The following is a 15326-nucleotide window of genomic DNA, read 5'->3' as shown; positions in this document are numbered from 1 at the left end:
GATTTAGTAGGAAATTGGTCCAGGTGTTTTGTAGATTTACGAGAATCAAATTTGGGAGCACTGCCAGGTGAGTCATGAGTGGAAGAGATAGAGGTAGGTAGTGATCAGGGTAGGCGGCAACCTTGACGATTTCCGTTTAGATGACCGTACCTCAACCGCTAGTGCACGACTCAGATCGCGTAGTAAAGTACTGGGGACCGTAACAATTGTGATGAAAGCTGTAAGTCCAAAGTCCAAAAACCCAATGGGAAAATTCGAAAAGAAATCTCGCAATGCCACAAAAGAACGCTGTATGGAACGGTGAAGTGACGGGAAATCAGTAAACTCACGAAATTCGAGACGCGCCGTGCTGCGTTGAGACACGTAAAGGTACCTACAGGACCTTCCTTCGGTAAACTACACAAGTCCCTCCTTCCTCTCTCTTCTTATTGGAGTTTCAAGTGCCCTGTGCTTTGCTAGTAACCTTCATCATTGAGGTGTTCGTCGCTTCCGTTGGTAAGTACAATTGGCACTGTCAATTAGATGCGTAAAGTTTTCAGCTAGCGTCCATTGTAGACAGTGGTGGACACCGAATACCTCAAAAAACTTAAGGTAAGAGGCTTCTATGTCATTTTTAATAGGTACATTGTACGTAGAAGTGGCATCATATTTGCAATTCTTTTGGGCGAATTGTTATATACCCCTTTTATAAATATTACCCCTATTTCTAAACCCTTCTTCATTGATGCGGCGTTTTCCTCCTTGATCTAGCAAAACTACAATATCATATCAATCAAGGGGATAATTACACCAGGATCGATATTCGTTATAGGTATTTTTACTTTTCCTAATTTTCTTGTTCCTATTCTTTTCATTCTCATGAAATGTAGGTTCGTAAAATTCTAACATTGTTAATAAGTTTGTTAGTGATATGACCTTTCCCTCAGTATATGAACAGGCAGAATAATGATACTTGGGATTTCTTGGGACAATACCTTGCTTTTAGAAATGACTAAAATTGGGCATCCTGACTTTATGTCGAAATAAAGAGGGAGAGAATCAAAACTCAAAATAATAGGACAACAATATCATGAGATCTTCTATAGCATTATAATTTTCGTGCGTCATTGCGGGCTTCATCAAGTGAGAGTAGATAGCTCTAAGGTCCTAATCTGCGAGACCAGTCTTACGCCAGTTTCATAGAAGCGAGAACAACGCTGTTGTTTAATTATATCAGACCGAATAGCTTCGAATCTGGGATAAAGGGGAAAAGGGATCACTTAATTATCGAGGAAAAATTACTAACTTTACACTACGCTGAAGATTTGTTATATTGTATCCGCGTTGGGATACCTCCATGTTGGTTCGTACAGTTAAAGGATAAAACGTGAATATCTCGGTACAACGGTTTGAGACGTTCGAACTAGGTACCTAGTTATATTTTCATACTTCAACCACTCATTATATTTCGTCCATTGACCTGAGGTCACAAACTTCCAGAGATATATCTCATGTAAGCCTAATGATACTCAAAGAAGTTGAATCGTAACTGGCTGAGTGTTACTATCCCCTGATGTTACTAATGTCATTGTTTAGAGAGGAGGTTGAAATAAGCTACGGGTACGATTTTAGTACATATTTCGGGTTGTTTCCCAACAGGTGGGTTTATTGACGTTAATCTTGCGTCAGTTGCAATAGGTAGATTTTAAAGAGCCACACTACTTCGTTAAAATCACGGCATTTTAATTTTCCCAAAATAGAGAATGAAAGTGATATAGGTATCCAATACATGCGCTGCCCGGCACTGGTATTTGCAAACGTAACTAGAAAAAAACCCCATTCGAAAGCCTCACGATAGAAATGCCAGATATTAATCCGGATATTGAAACGGTAACAGTACTGTAGGTATTTTACGGCGGTGCCGCATTGCCCGTCATGTAAGCGCTGAAAGATCTCTGTGGCATATTAGTCGGACGAGCGCACAGAAACAGGGCAAACACAGTGGGAAAAGCACTAGTGGTGGGTTACTTACCGGGTTTCTCGTTTGAAGGAATACTGTGCCAGGTCCTGTGAACTTGCAAACAAGACCCTCCCCACTGGCAAGCCCGCCCAGCATACCACCACTAGCCACACGCTCCATGACATATTTGACGTTCCACGCGACTAAGTGGCCGTTATCGACGATATATCTTTCACCTTCGGCAAGGTCCTTGCGGATGATAGCGCCGAAACTGGTGATCCACAACAGGCCGATACCACTGATCTTGTGGACCCATAGACCCTCACCGCTGAACATGGCCTTTCCGAGACCCTGGCGCTTGTAGTCGCGAACAACGCCCTGGGTGTTGGCGACGTACGAGTCTTTCCCGACGCTCCAGGACTCGTCGCCGGTTAAGCGGATGGTGGTCATGTCGCCAAGCATGCTAGGGGCAAGCAGCAACTCACCGGGACCAATAAAGGTCGAGTGACCGAACTCGCCGCCGCTGGCCATTAACTTCTTCATGCTGAATTTGTACTCACCCTTGAGCGTAATGGTCGGACTCATGGCGATCAGCACTCCCGGTTTAGCGCTTATCGGGCACCCCATCGCCAATTGGATCGTAATAATAGTGTTACAATCTCGGTGGCTGATGCGATATGAGCCACCGTTGAACGTTCCCACGTCATCCAACGTCGCAGCCGCGCCCTGAAAATGCGAGGGTCCGGCGGCATTTGACGTAGTTCTCGAGTGATTTGGTCCCGCCCCTAGAATGCTTTGTGCTTTCTCATTTGGAAATCCCTCGGGAGGGTTAGGTACTACGTCTCCATATGATGGCGCAGCACTACCTGGCGGTGTCATTGTGCCATCGTTCCGAATGGGTAAGTTGACGTGTTGCGCTGGCTGGGAAGGTGGAGGCTGATATACTGGTGTACCGATCTTGGGCGGCGGAGATACAGCTTGTTGCGGCGGCGCTGGATAATTCTGTTGTGGAGGGGCTGGGTATGACTGCTGCGGAGGAGTAGGGTAGCTTTGAGTTTGAGGAGGAGGGTAACTGGGTGTTCCAGGCGGCGGCGGGTAGAACTTCGTCTGATTTGCGGGAGGAGAGGTAGGCGGAGGTGGGTAGCTCTTCTGCGGTGCTGAGGCTGCTTATATCAGTCTTCTGCTACTGGCAACCGTCGAGGGAAAACGAGTTGATAATCGTACCTGTTGGCCCAGCCGCACCAGGGGGCGCTATATAGTACTCGTCAGTTCTAATCTCGAGCTTTGGTGTGGTATGCTGAAGTGAGGATTACGTACGTGGATAGTATTGACCAGACATTGTCGCTGAATGCTTCTCGAGTTTCTTAGTATAGGCAAAGCTATGTTAATGTTAGTCTCGCGTATCAATGAGGTAGTGTATTTGGAGTTGCAGCTGGAGTCGAAGGATTGTTAAGGTGGAACAGCCCCGCATTCATTCCACTTACTTTTGCCGTCCTGCTATAAGATATAGGGTGAGATAGATAGGCTAGCTTTGAAGATATTGTCTTCAACAAGATAGCTTTAGACGAAGTGTTTGCAGAATTGGAGCCTCTAGGTTAAGAAGGGTAGATGGATGGGTGAAGTTGGAAGTCGAGTCTGCAACAGGCTCGACAGTCGACTCGACAGATGGCCACTTTTTGGGCCGCCATCTTGTCCTATAAGGCGAGCTGGTTGCATACGTATGTACTCCCTATCCCTGCGAAAGGGAGATCCCGCAGATGGGCTGTGCTAAATACAGCTCGACCAGCTCCTCGGCGTCGATGAGGTTTGTCCAATCATCAGCAAAGTTGGAGAGTTGTAGCTTGCTGTAACCAACCCCATTGCTCCCGAGAATCGATGTGGGGAGTATGATTACGCGCTATGCCCCGTTGATGAGCGTTAAAACTGGCGCGTAAAGATAGCCCCTGTTAGTTTCGCAGATATGATTGGATCATTATGATTGAGGGGCTAATTTATTTGGGGGCTGAACGGCCTGATTGGACAATGCATATGTAAGTCCCTAGGTACCTGGGCAGGTACTACCAGGTGCGTATCCGAAATTCCGTAACGTGTGCACTGTGCATGCACCGGCAGCTTTTTGTTAGGTACAAACCCTTATTTTTTCAACTTGAAGCTAAATTCAATTCTTTGATTCTTGGCTACAACTCATCCTCACTTTAAGCAATGCCCAACCCTCGTTAATTCAAACCCTCGAATTCACTAGGAGACCGTCATTGGAGTAATCGGTATTTCCGCATACTGCCCTCTCGCCCTCATTCGTCGATATTCGTCCTGCACAACCGGCTCGTACTTGACAGGGCGTTTCTCATCTGTGCATGCTGATAGACACTCGATAATAGCTTTCGGATCTGGTGAGATGAAGTAGGGAATTGAATATCTCGGTCTAGTCATAAGCTTCCCATCCGTTTGCGGTTTGTCTTGGGCTGGCGGACGAGTAACGCGATGGAGGGTTGATTTCAAGAAATCTTGACTCTCGACATTAGTTATTTTCAAAGAATACTGGGGGCCACGAAGGTGTCTCGGACGTACCATTGCTCCATCTCATCAACAAGTCGCCCACGTTCATAACCAATGCATTCTTCATCGGCGTCGCGTCGACAAAGTAGTTCGGCTGATTCGGATGTTCGACCTGCAAACCGCCGCAGTCGTCTTGGAATAGCATCGTGATTGTGCCCCAGTCCGTATGAGCAGGCATACGAGCAACTGCATTGCTGGAAAGCTTCTCTGCCTCAACTGGTGGATAGTGAAGTAGCCGTAGTTGGTTATTCTCACCGCTATGAAAGCGAAGGAAGAAGTCCTCGTCTTCGAGCCCGATTCCAATGGCTAAAGCACGCAGCAACTCCTTTCCTGCTTCGAAGCACCTCCAGTAAAACTGCACCATGAATTCGCGGAAGCCAGGGAGGACGTCCTCAGGCAGCCAGACATTCGGCTGCAATTCAGACTCCTCACTGCCGATTTCATAGCTCTCCTTTTCGGCGTTAGCCACTTGTCTAACGAAAATCGATGGGCTAAGCAGACAAACCTTTACATCCGAGACTTTTCGCATCTCGGCCTCTTTAGCTTCGTCGCCATCCTTGATAATGTCCTGCGATACTTTCTCTAGACCAGGCCACGAATATCCACGATGGACGTTAGGACCTAGACTGCATGGTTACCTCGCTTGCCTACCAAGGCTAGCGAACATGTACTCACCTGGTGGATGGGGTGCCAGCATCTTCTTCTCCTGAGATAGATCGAAGAGCTTCTTAGACCAACCAAATGCTTCCTCGAGCAGATCGTTGGGTACTCCATGATTGACGATATACACGAAGCCAACTCTGCGACATGCGTCCGTCAACTCAACAGCGATACGTTTCTTATCATCGGTTGAGCCCTTCGACCATACGGCAAAGTCAATTATTGGAATTGCTCCCTCAACAGCCATTGCGAGAGTTCACTTTTCTGAGTTATCTAAAGATACCTAATATTTTTGGAACGAGCTCATCTCAAGAATTCAGAATCAAAGATGGAGTGATACCAACCTCACATGCGGTTATGGCATGATTACATATCTAGCTCTCCCCTCCTATAGTTTACTTCGGGATCTTCCTATCAAGCGATGCGGGGTTATCCTGACGCCGGGCCTCTAGTTCCAGGTTTATGTTACGGCGCTATTACTTCCAAGCCACCCCCGACAGCCTGCGATAACGTCTTCCCTTTATCGAAATGTTCAGATTGATATATTCAGAAATGGCCCAACGACTATTGAGCTACCTAGTATGAACCTGAATAAGCTCCTTGAGGCCATTGCAAGAGCTCCACGTCGATTCTATCAATGGAAAACATCTCTATTTCCCCCTGTTTCCTAAGGGATAAGTAAGCTCAACTATTTAAGATCATTGATATCTAATAGTTTATGCCTTCTTCTTTCCTTTCAGAGAGATAGGTCGGCTTTTTGAATCATAATCCAATGTGTACGGTAGGTGTCATTGGTTAAAGTGCGAATCATGACGATAATACCAGCGATACCTGCGCAGCCAATCGCAACGAAAGCTACCACTTGGGTGCATGCGGCTAGGGCGATGAGACAGTGGGCCATAAACGTCACAAAGCGCAGTTTCGAACTTCAGCATATATTTGAGAGTCCGACTTTATGGTCGTTTTCTTCGTGAGTTGGTAGGAGACTAAGACATAGGCTGCCAAGCCCAATCCCCAAGGTGTAATGTTATGTTTATTTTGTTTTCAGGTAGGCTTGCCGCCTGCCCGAAATGATAGAGAAAGCAGGAAGTTGTCCTGTCATCACCGATACCTCCGTCACCTCCGTCAATACTCTAACCAGGCACCCAGCAATCCACAGCCCATCAAAGCAACGAAAAGAGGACCCTGCGGGAATCCTGGCCCACCGAACTCCGGGTCGAGTCCCGCTGTGCCCGGCGGAAGTATCGCAATTAAACCAGCAAACCAGTAAATAGATCCGGACAAGGCGCTCATAAACATGAACTCACGATTAAGCTCACGTGTCCGAGCAGGACGCCACGTGTAATAAAGCGTTATGATTGATAGGATTACAGCGAGCCCGATAGTTTGAACGTTGTGGAATCTGTTGGGGATGTTAGACGAGATACTTGAAGAAATGCAACAGGAAGGATATCGTCAATGAGCGATTCGATTCGAAAGGAACGAGCTTACTTCGCATGCGGCGGCCATCTAGGATTGAACATGTGCGATTCATTGAAATAATCGGCTTTTAGAGTGCCAATGCACATGCCAAGAGCATCGACGGTAAGTAGGAGACGGCCGAGCATTATGAGCTTTTCCTAGCTGGAAGAGTAATTGAGGCTTACGGGAAGATATGCTGATCTGTTTTCTTAGGTTGAAAATTACCTACTAGGTAGTATGAAAGTGTCATTAAATCGAGGTATTCACTGTTGCCTGAGCTTAAATATCTGTTCCTTCGTTGGAATGTGATCCATGCACCTAGCCCTTATTGCAGGGAGCTAACGTTGGTAGGTGCCCAGCGCCGATTAAGCAAACCGCAACGGCATGAAAATAAATGATGTGACAAAAATGCCCCCGCAGAGTCCTTCTAGTTGTCAAAAATTGGAGGCATCATGATTACGGACATCCGCATGGCGTCCTGTAGGCTGGTTTATATGCAGGCGATACTTCCCTGCAGATGCAGGAGGGCTTGTAACTTACTTTTGTATGTTACTCTGCATGTCTGAGTATCGTTACTGTTACCCGCTCACTTCGGAGACAGCTCAAAGATCTTAGATCGCTGCCGTGACATCGATGTTACTAGCGCTCGGACCGTCAAGAGTACCGAGATAGATTTTAGCAAGGTCATTACAATGGCGATAGGGGTTGAGGGCATTCAATACGTCCAAATAAATTCAGATGGCGTTGGCTACCCGCAGGTAGGACGGTACTTAGTGCCTAGGTAAATAGGCACCTAATTTACAGGCTAATTTCAAAGGTTTGCCCATCCCTATCGCTCTATCACGGGACGCTATGTCTTCCCTATTCCAGGAGTTGCTTGGTGAACACACCAGTTGGGTCCCATTTCTTCTTCAGCGCTCTCAGCTTGTCAAGCTTGCCGGCGCCCCGGAAGCGCAACTCGATTGGTCCTGTGCGGGTACCGTTCTGAAAGTCCGCATACTCTGACCGATCGGGCCCTCGCATAATGGCGATTGACTGGTCATTGAAGTCGTCCACCTTTTGGCGGTTCCTGGCGTCGGTGTGCCAGATAAGATTGTTTCTGTTGAGTCATACTGGTCAGTAAACGCGTCAAGAGTTTTGAGAATACCTAGGTAGTTATCAGCACTCACTGCCAATATCTTATATCGTGGAGAGACATGGCGGATTCGAAACCTGGCGCTTTGGGAGGCCGAGAGTCCCACTGGAAGTTGAAAGCCGTGTTGATGGCGTCGGGACACTCCGCCACTAGACTTTTCCATACGTCGATAGCTTTGATGAATCCGTCTGCGTCAAAACGCTTCAGTCCAACCACGCCAAATCGCTTGAAATCTCCTTTGGCACCAATCGCTTCGCGCCCGTCGCTGGTGTTCTGGATTGGGATCGTTCCACCCTTAGCTACAAGAGGCTTCAAATCATAAAGCGGCTTATACGCGCGCTCTGCATCATTGGGGTCACCCGTGTATCTCGCCGCGATGACTAGGGCGGGATTCCGTGACGGTGGTGGTGCCTGGACCATCATAAGACCAGCCGTTGCATGACTTCCGTCGTCCATGAGTTTCTCCATGACTGGTGCAACATCTTTGGCACGCTCGAGAGGGAACACGAAGGCCCCAGCCCAGATTACTCCTTGATCATTACCGAGCTCGGCTAGTGGAGTAGCTTTGATTGTTAATTGAGTGACGAGTCCGAAGAACTGTCCTGCTCCTCGGATAGCATAAAGTAAATCCGGCTCTGTTTCTTCGGTGACTACGATGATATTTCCTTTCGCATCTATCATGCGAGCTGCTATGATCTGGTCTGAACCGAAACCAGTGATCGAGGTGGTGATTGATGCACCTCCGCCAAGGAAATAGGGGATGGCGCCCACGGTATTTCCATTGCCCAGAGCTGCAGTTCAGGTTAATGATAAGGAGCCATGCATCAGCTCTAAGGTCTCACCTGTGAAGAAGCCCGCGCAAGCTAAGACGACAGCAACTTCCTTTGACAAGATGCTCCCCTTCAACACGGCTCTTTTTGCCGGGGCGTCAATTTCGATCCCGGAATATTTACTCAGGTCAATGATAATTCCGTTGTCGCCAATAGTTGACCACTCGCTGTGACCTCCACTCTTGGTAACGAAGGGAACTGATGATTTAACAGCCCATTGGACCTGTATAAGTAGTAGTAAGTATACGTTCTCAGGTCGAAAGGTTGGAGATCAGCACCGTCTGCTTTATTTGTTCCTCAGATACAGGGAGCACGATCGCGCCGGGAATCTGACGATCTATATCAGACCATCGCTTAGCATACTCTTGGAAGCGCGTGCTATCCTTATCCGTTAGGATCTCAAGACTTGGGCCGACCTGAGCCTGCAGCTCATTGAGTAAATGGGAAGAGAGCTTATTAGCCATGTTGTTTTGGAAAGCGTCCCGGCGGGCTGTTAGGCGTCTGCAGAATAGATAAGTGAAGATGTTTTAACACTTCACTGCTCCAACGTTGCTGGAGTACCTAAGTAGTTATAGCTGTTAACTCACAAAGAGGAATGGGTTTTGCCCCATCTATCCAAGCAAGTCCCTTGTCGCGTAACTCGGTACAGCCCCCCAACGTTCAGAGTTTAGGTAGGATTTCATTGCTGCTCGCCCGAGGACGGCGGACGATAGTACCATGCGCAGACATACGGCAAGTGCATAGTTAGTGACCAATGAGCCCCTGAGTTCCATATCAATTGGCAACAGGTACTTACCTCCTAGATACCGAGGTACTAATCGAACCACAGTGTCGTACAATCGTGGCTAGGTACATCCTAGGTACGTAATACGCATCCTTGAGGCCTAGAATTGATGGCATAACCGACTCTGTTACAAGAGTGGCTTTTTGACTCGCATATACCACCGGCTTTCGGCCGTCTCTGAGCTGATATTCAGATGATTCGTTCGAGTCGACTCCTTCTCAAAACAGAGTAGAAGCCAAAGTTGACCCTAGGTACTGTTCAAAATACCCTCTAGTTGAGTTTCATGCGTAGCTCTTGCTCACGATGTCTTGCGGCGGTGATGTAAATCGAGGGTCTCTTAATACTACCAACTGGGTCTTCTGTTCTATAACTCTTGGTAGGTTATTGCTAAAGTTAAAAGCTTCGTAACGGAAAGTGACGCTAATAAGATGTAGCGGTGCTGGCATTGCGATTGTTTTCTCGGCGTTTGCTGGAGAAGAGTCAATGGCAGATTGATGATGCACTCGTCGCACTTCCTGTAGTAAGTGGAACACCTCTATCTCGAGGTTCGCATCTACTAACATGCCCAGGCTCCCATTCTCGCCAAGGCAGTATATATATATCTAGCTGTATTGGAATAGGCTCCGGTCGACATATGGATGCTCTACTCGAGGAAGACTCCGTAGCAACAGTCAAGTTGACAAGATTGCTGGTTATCCTTGAGGCCATCAATCTATGGACTTGGACACTACCAAAGATACCCATCATCATCCTCCTCATACGGTTATTTGGACAATATAAGAGGTATATCGATACCATCTTGTATTCGTTAGTGGGTTTCTTGGTCGTATGGGTTACTATTCTGACTATAGTGACATTCATACAATGCAACCCCATCGCAAAAATTTGGAATCCCGTTCTGAAGGGAACCTGTTGGAATCCTAGAATATACCTGCATTTAGGATATTTTGCTGGTGGTAAGCACTAGCCACCGTCTTTTCCGAGAACGACCCCCTAACTTCATAACAGCATATTCTGCCGCGCTCGACTTTCTTTTCGCGATTTATCCCGTGCTACAAATTTCTAGTCTTCAGTTAGAGAAATCCCGTAAAATCTTGACTGCGATGTCACTTGGCCTTGGAATTCCGTGCATACTCCTTCCTACTTTGTTAATATTGCGAGTGACTAGCGGTCCGTCTAAAGGCACGGTGGTCCGCACTGACTATACCTAATCCAAGCTGAAGTCGGGCTATGCAGGGTCCAGAGGACTGTCTCTTTATACGAGTCTTGCACCGACGACTAGAGAAGTACAGCCAGCCCAGGAGACCGACGAATGTAGCCCTTGTAGCACATCTGAAAACCGGTTTGAGCCAGATGGAATGAACTTCGACAATTATCCCTCGCCATTCGAGAATAATCAGTCCGGGTTAGCACGAGCCGTGAGCTCTGTCATCCTTCAACGCGCCAGCAAAGATTCTGACGAAAACGTGACACTCTTTCTTTTCCCTGATGGCTCTGGCTCCGCGTTATCAACGCAGCTTTGCAGCCTGTGTCTCTCCGCGTCACTATAATCGGCCTGATATGCCCTTATAGGCGAGATCCTCAGGCGATGACATGCTCCATGGAGACGCTATTAGCTTCCTATGTCTCCGAGGTGCGACGACGACAACCGTCAGGGCCATACTCTCTCGGTGGTTGGCCATCAGGAGGAGTCTTCGCGTACTATGCAGCGCAGATGCTCGTCGACGACGCGGGCGACACCGTGCGCGACATAATCCTGATAGACAGTTCGGCGCCGAACAAACGGACTAGAACATCTGCCGATGCGATTCTATCAACATTGCCAAACGGTCGGCGTATTCAACCAGATCGGAGGGGGTTCGGCCGTTGCAGACCTTACGGCCGAGCCGCCCGAGGGGTTGGTTCCGCACTTCAACGCGACCATCGACTTGCCATCGCATTACCGCGCCACGCCTCTGCGCGTTCCTCAGGGTATGGCGTAGCCGCGCGGGGGGCTCTGCTGGGCAGGGAGAACCGCTCTCGATGGCCGTCGATACGCTAAGTATGAGTGGAAAACAGGGGACTGCGATGGTGTAAGGTTCCTAACGGAGCCACGTAAGGACTTTGGACCCGGCGGGTGGAAGCATTTACTCAACCCCGAATCAGCGTCTGATCCAGGGCTCTTTATCGAGGTTTTAGCTGAGTATGATCATTTTAACGTGATGGTAAGTCTAGTCATGAGTCCCAGTCATGTTCTTCCTTCGAGGATCTTTTGGCTGACGTGATATCATGCTCTAGTATGGAAATGGCGCGAAGTCCCTTGCAGCATTTACGCGACGTGCGCTGAGGGATGAGCGGGATGAGCGGGATGAACGGGACGAAGGGGGAGACGGGAGGGGTCGTCAAGCCGAAGCGAGCGCTGATAATTGGCTACCCAGAGAGCTGGAAAATTAAACAAAGCCCGGAACAGCAGACTTAATTTAGCGGATATAACTGCTGGCGCTAGCTGTTATAGGTACCGCCATATGGCGTCCAAGTGCTTTTACGTCGCTTAGCTTAGCTGCTGAAGCAAACCCGAAGCTTCCCTGGAGCTTCTTTGTTCAATTCAATTTGATTAAAGATGTTTGTCATGACACGAATTTCTATTTTTTCTCCCTTTTCCTTCCGCTTAGACCTTCGTCTAGTCCTATTGCATTGGCTCATGTAGTCGGTTGCTAGCCCTCACGTTCTGTTATGTCGAAGCTTTCCCCTATATTTTAAAGGATTTTGTTTTGCTGTACCCTAGTCCGCCGTATCAGTAGCATTGGCACGGGCTCCCTTCAGCAGCTCCTTTCTCCGGACTCGTACATCGGGAATTCGGCCGCAGCGCCGAGATGGAGTAACTGCAAAGAACCCCAGCCAGGTGCAGTGGTTCATCCTGCTTCGGAGAAGGATGTGCAAGTAACGGTAAACAGGCGTGCTTCATATAACCGTAAATCCTTGGAGATACACAACTAATAGAGCCCAGGTGAAATGGGCAGTCGACAACAACATCCCATTCTTCGTTCAAAATGGAGGCAACGGTTGGGCAACTACATTCACTATCGACGATAATGGAATCGCCGTCGATATAGATCTGTTGCGTGATGTGACATTCAGCGGTGACAAGAACCTCTTTATAGTAGGTGGTGGCGCCCTAGTTTCCAACGTAACTACGGCCGGCTCTAAGGACGGCGCTCTTGTAGCTACGGGCACATCCATGATGTGACTGCGTCGGATTTCTGGGCGCGGTTCTCGGAGGTGGTATCGGCTCCCTAACCGGCGAATATGGTCTTCGCGTGGACAATATTATGTCGATGAACGTGGTGCTTGCAGACGGTAGTTCTGAAGTCATCACGCTGGAATCATCCCCAGACTTATTTTGGGCGTTACGAGGAGCAGGACCGAACTTCGGCGTTGTGACATTAGCCGTGCTCAAAGCTCATCCCGTTAACAGCAACAAATCATCTACCGCCTGGACCGGTGCTCTAATCTATACACCTACCCAGCTCGACTCTGGGCTAGGGGCAATCGCGAGCCTAACCATTGAAGCCACAAATGTCACTCTCCATGACTTGGACCTTGGGAATACGGGTCAACCGTCTATCGTAGTGTCCGTTTTCTACCATGGCACGGAAGATGCAGGGAGGGCCGCGCTTGCCTCACTGCTTTCTGTTGGCCCGGTCTCAGACGGAATCGCAACCTCGTCATACGAAACGTGGAACGTTGGAAGCATATGTGCTAAAGGGGGCCGTAAGCCGACGTGGGCTGTTGGCATGTCACGTCTAGATCCAACCTCATGGCACGCGGTTTACGATGTCTGGAAGGAGCTTGTGGGACAGGCTGGTTTTGAGCACAGTTCCGTGCTGCTCAATATCAATGCGATGGAGAAGGCACGCGAGTTGCCAGTCTCCAGCTCTGTATTCCCATTCCGACAGACTGTCAGCCTTTTCGCGTCTATCACGGCACTGCATACGGATCCAGCTCTCGATGCCACGGCTTTGAGCTACGGGCAAAAGGCAAGGGAATTGTGGCAAAGTGCCGATGGACTAGCTCAGCACAGCACGTAAGTGTCCATTTGTTGTTACCCTAGGCAGTCATTGACGGGACATGGGTGGGAATGTATAGCTAGGAGGTAGAGATAGGTATCTTCTGTTATTAACTCTGGTGCTTAGGTAGGTAGGTACGTAGAACAATACCGTCTACCTACTAGCCTAGGTACTTAAAATGTAGCCATCGCGTATATCTTTAAGAGTTAATCCACCATTTCCCCAACCCTACTAATATTATTGCTGACGTGCGAAATCGTTGTCTGGCCTCAGCGGAGTTGAATCAGTAGATGATCGCCCCAGGGATATTAAGGATAAGTGATTCATCCTAGTAATTATCAGCCCTCTTATTTCTCAGCTGCTGTTTCACCCAGTTCTCTCAGCATCTCCATCTTCCGGTATACCATTATCGACGGCTTTACGGAGGAATCCCTTTTCCTCGGCCTCCTGGATCGCCTTGACGAAAATACGTGCCATCATCTCGTACCCCTCGACTGTGGGATGTGAGCCATCGGGTCCGATGTCATCTACCGTGGGAACCTCAGAACCCCCTTCGCTGGGATGCATCTCAGCTAGTACGACCGGCTTCTGATGTGCATCGAAGTCTTTCATCATGTCTCGGTATTGCTTGTTCATATCCAAGACTATGGGTTCCTTGTCGGGGACCTTGTTGGTCAGCATCGTGCTCATGACGACTGTCGACTTGCTCGAAGCAGTCAATAGATAGTCGATCAACTCCTTCATCTGTTGGCCGACTTTGTCAACGTCCTTATTCTGCAGGAGGTTATTGGTCCCGAGGTTGATGACGAACAAATTAGGCAATGTCTTAGGTACGGCCTCCTTGGCGTATTCCAGCATCTCCAAGATCTTTTTGCCGCCGTAGGCCTCGACGTCATTGTCGATGAAGTCACCCAATCGTACGGACCCCACCATGTTTACTGTGAAACCTAGGTCGACCAATTCATCGCGCATGGGCTTTCGAAAGCCCAAGTAGCCAGGGGAAGTCTCGCCCTTGACGATGGAGGCTCCAAGAGCCATGATCCTCAAAGGAATACCATGTGGATTTGCGACAGAGTTGACAACCGATGGGGTAACAGATGGTTTGGCCGATGCTGAAGATGTAGATTCGGAGGCATCAGATGTCGGCGTCGACCCTGGGCCTGGCATGCTTACATCACTGGCTAACTCTTTCTCGGTGACAAACTCATCAGAAGCATCGTTTGCGCCAATCGTGCCTGTCGCCGCAAGAGCTAGACGGTTAGATTTGATGTCAGTATATGCGTTCAGATCCTCCAGACTCTTCCCGAGAAGTACGATCAACTCACCAACCAAGATAACGGTCGCGACAAGAAGACACGCAAATGCTATGAAAGCCGCAATTGCTTTCTTTGAGCGTATGATTCCGAGGCGAGAGACCTTCGGCGGCTCTGCGCTTTTCTCCGAACGACCCTGCTCCATATGTTCTCCCAACGCTCCGGTAGAACCAGGAGTCTAAGGATAAAGACGGGAGATCGCATCTTTTTCAAAGATGTTAGGTCTGTGAGGTTGAGGGAATGTCCTAGACACATACTCAACCTGGATCGACATAAACACGGTAGAGATTTGCCAAGTCCCTTAGCTCAAGCCTCGCCCAGACTTCAGGCTGATTTTCGAGACCTTGATTTGACAGTTGGGATCTCGCCAAAGCAGTAAGACGTCAACATCCCTTGCCAAGAGAGCGTTTCCCGGTTCGCTCATCTCGTCCGGGTGTCGGCACGCGACCTATCGTGAAGTTTTGACTCAACGGCGAAACATATGATTGATCAGAATTCAGATAAAGCTTATTGTTGAGTGCCAATTATGCATAAATGGAACACATGGCTGCAGAAATGACGCTGGTTCTCGGGATATTTTTGAGTTTTGCTGGCCTATGAGA

General features: G+C 48.5%; 6 protein-coding genes across 6 annotated transcripts; 1 reads left to right on the top strand and 5 right to left on the bottom strand.

Moving 5' to 3' along the window:
• Nucleotides 1-1449: 1449 nt before the first annotated feature.
• Nucleotides 1450-3785, bottom strand: F4807DRAFT_435250 (DUF124-domain-containing protein). Its single transcript, XM_047998875.1, has 5 exons — nucleotides 3424-3785; nucleotides 3257-3318; nucleotides 3164-3190; nucleotides 2012-3102; nucleotides 1450-1934 (listed from the first exon to the last, which is right to left on the bottom strand). Exons 2-5 carry the CDS (start codon nucleotides 3276-3278, stop codon nucleotides 1890-1892), a joined length of 1185 nt encoding a protein of 394 aa, XP_047851826.1. The 5' UTR covers nucleotides 3279-3318; nucleotides 3424-3785; the 3' UTR covers nucleotides 1450-1889.
• A 392-nt stretch (nucleotides 3786-4177) lies between these two features.
• F4807DRAFT_452907 (Clavaminate synthase-like protein) lies at nucleotides 4178-5402 on the bottom strand (the record flags this gene model as incomplete). The annotated part of the gene is made up of 4 exons (XM_048000391.1): nucleotides 4178-4443; nucleotides 4508-4946; nucleotides 5001-5116; nucleotides 5171-5402. 4 exons carry the CDS (start codon nucleotides 5400-5402, stop codon nucleotides 4178-4180), a joined length of 1053 nt encoding a protein of 350 aa, XP_047851825.1.
• Nucleotides 5403-6168: 766 nt separating this feature from the next.
• On the bottom strand, nucleotides 6169-7271 carry F4807DRAFT_183811 (uncharacterized protein). The gene is made up of 2 exons (XM_047993601.1): nucleotides 6647-7271; nucleotides 6169-6557 (listed from the first exon to the last, which is right to left on the bottom strand). The coding sequence occupies exons 1-2, from the start codon at nucleotides 6760-6762 to the stop codon at nucleotides 6281-6283; spliced, it is 393 nt and encodes a 130-aa protein (XP_047851824.1). The 5' UTR covers nucleotides 6763-7271; the 3' UTR covers nucleotides 6169-6280.
• F4807DRAFT_183671 (uncharacterized protein) lies at nucleotides 6985-9411 on the bottom strand. Its single transcript, XM_047993600.1, has 5 exons — nucleotides 9169-9411; nucleotides 8860-9082; nucleotides 8594-8804; nucleotides 7786-8542; nucleotides 6985-7715 (listed from the first exon to the last, which is right to left on the bottom strand). Exons 2-5 carry the CDS (start codon nucleotides 9043-9045, stop codon nucleotides 7478-7480), a joined length of 1392 nt encoding a protein of 463 aa, XP_047851823.1. The 5' UTR covers nucleotides 9046-9082; nucleotides 9169-9411; the 3' UTR covers nucleotides 6985-7477.
• A 1756-nt stretch (nucleotides 9412-11167) lies between these two features.
• Nucleotides 11168-13432, top strand: F4807DRAFT_452905 (uncharacterized protein; the record flags this gene model as incomplete). The annotated part of the gene is made up of 4 exons (XM_048000390.1): nucleotides 11168-11222; nucleotides 12130-12290; nucleotides 12352-12508; nucleotides 12624-13432. 4 exons carry the CDS (start codon nucleotides 11168-11170, stop codon nucleotides 13430-13432), a joined length of 1182 nt encoding a protein of 393 aa, XP_047851822.1.
• A 172-nt stretch (nucleotides 13433-13604) lies between these two features.
• On the bottom strand, nucleotides 13605-15231 carry F4807DRAFT_183847 (carbohydrate esterase family 3 protein). The gene is made up of 3 exons (XM_047993602.1): nucleotides 14982-15231; nucleotides 14737-14928; nucleotides 13605-14661 (listed from the first exon to the last, which is right to left on the bottom strand). The coding sequence occupies exons 2-3, from the start codon at nucleotides 14867-14869 to the stop codon at nucleotides 13778-13780; spliced, it is 1017 nt and encodes a 338-aa protein (XP_047851821.1). The 5' UTR covers nucleotides 14870-14928; nucleotides 14982-15231; the 3' UTR covers nucleotides 13605-13777.
• Nucleotides 15232-15326: the final 95 nt, after the last annotated feature.

The sequence above is a fragment of the Annulohypoxylon truncatum genome (genome assembly GCF_022578515.1).
Source record: "Annulohypoxylon truncatum strain CBS 140777 unplaced genomic scaffold F4807scaffold_28, whole genome shotgun sequence".
Taxonomy (NCBI): Eukaryota; Fungi; Ascomycota; class Sordariomycetes; order Xylariales; family Hypoxylaceae; genus Annulohypoxylon; species Annulohypoxylon truncatum.
This window is presented reverse-complemented; position numbering and strand designations above follow the sequence as displayed.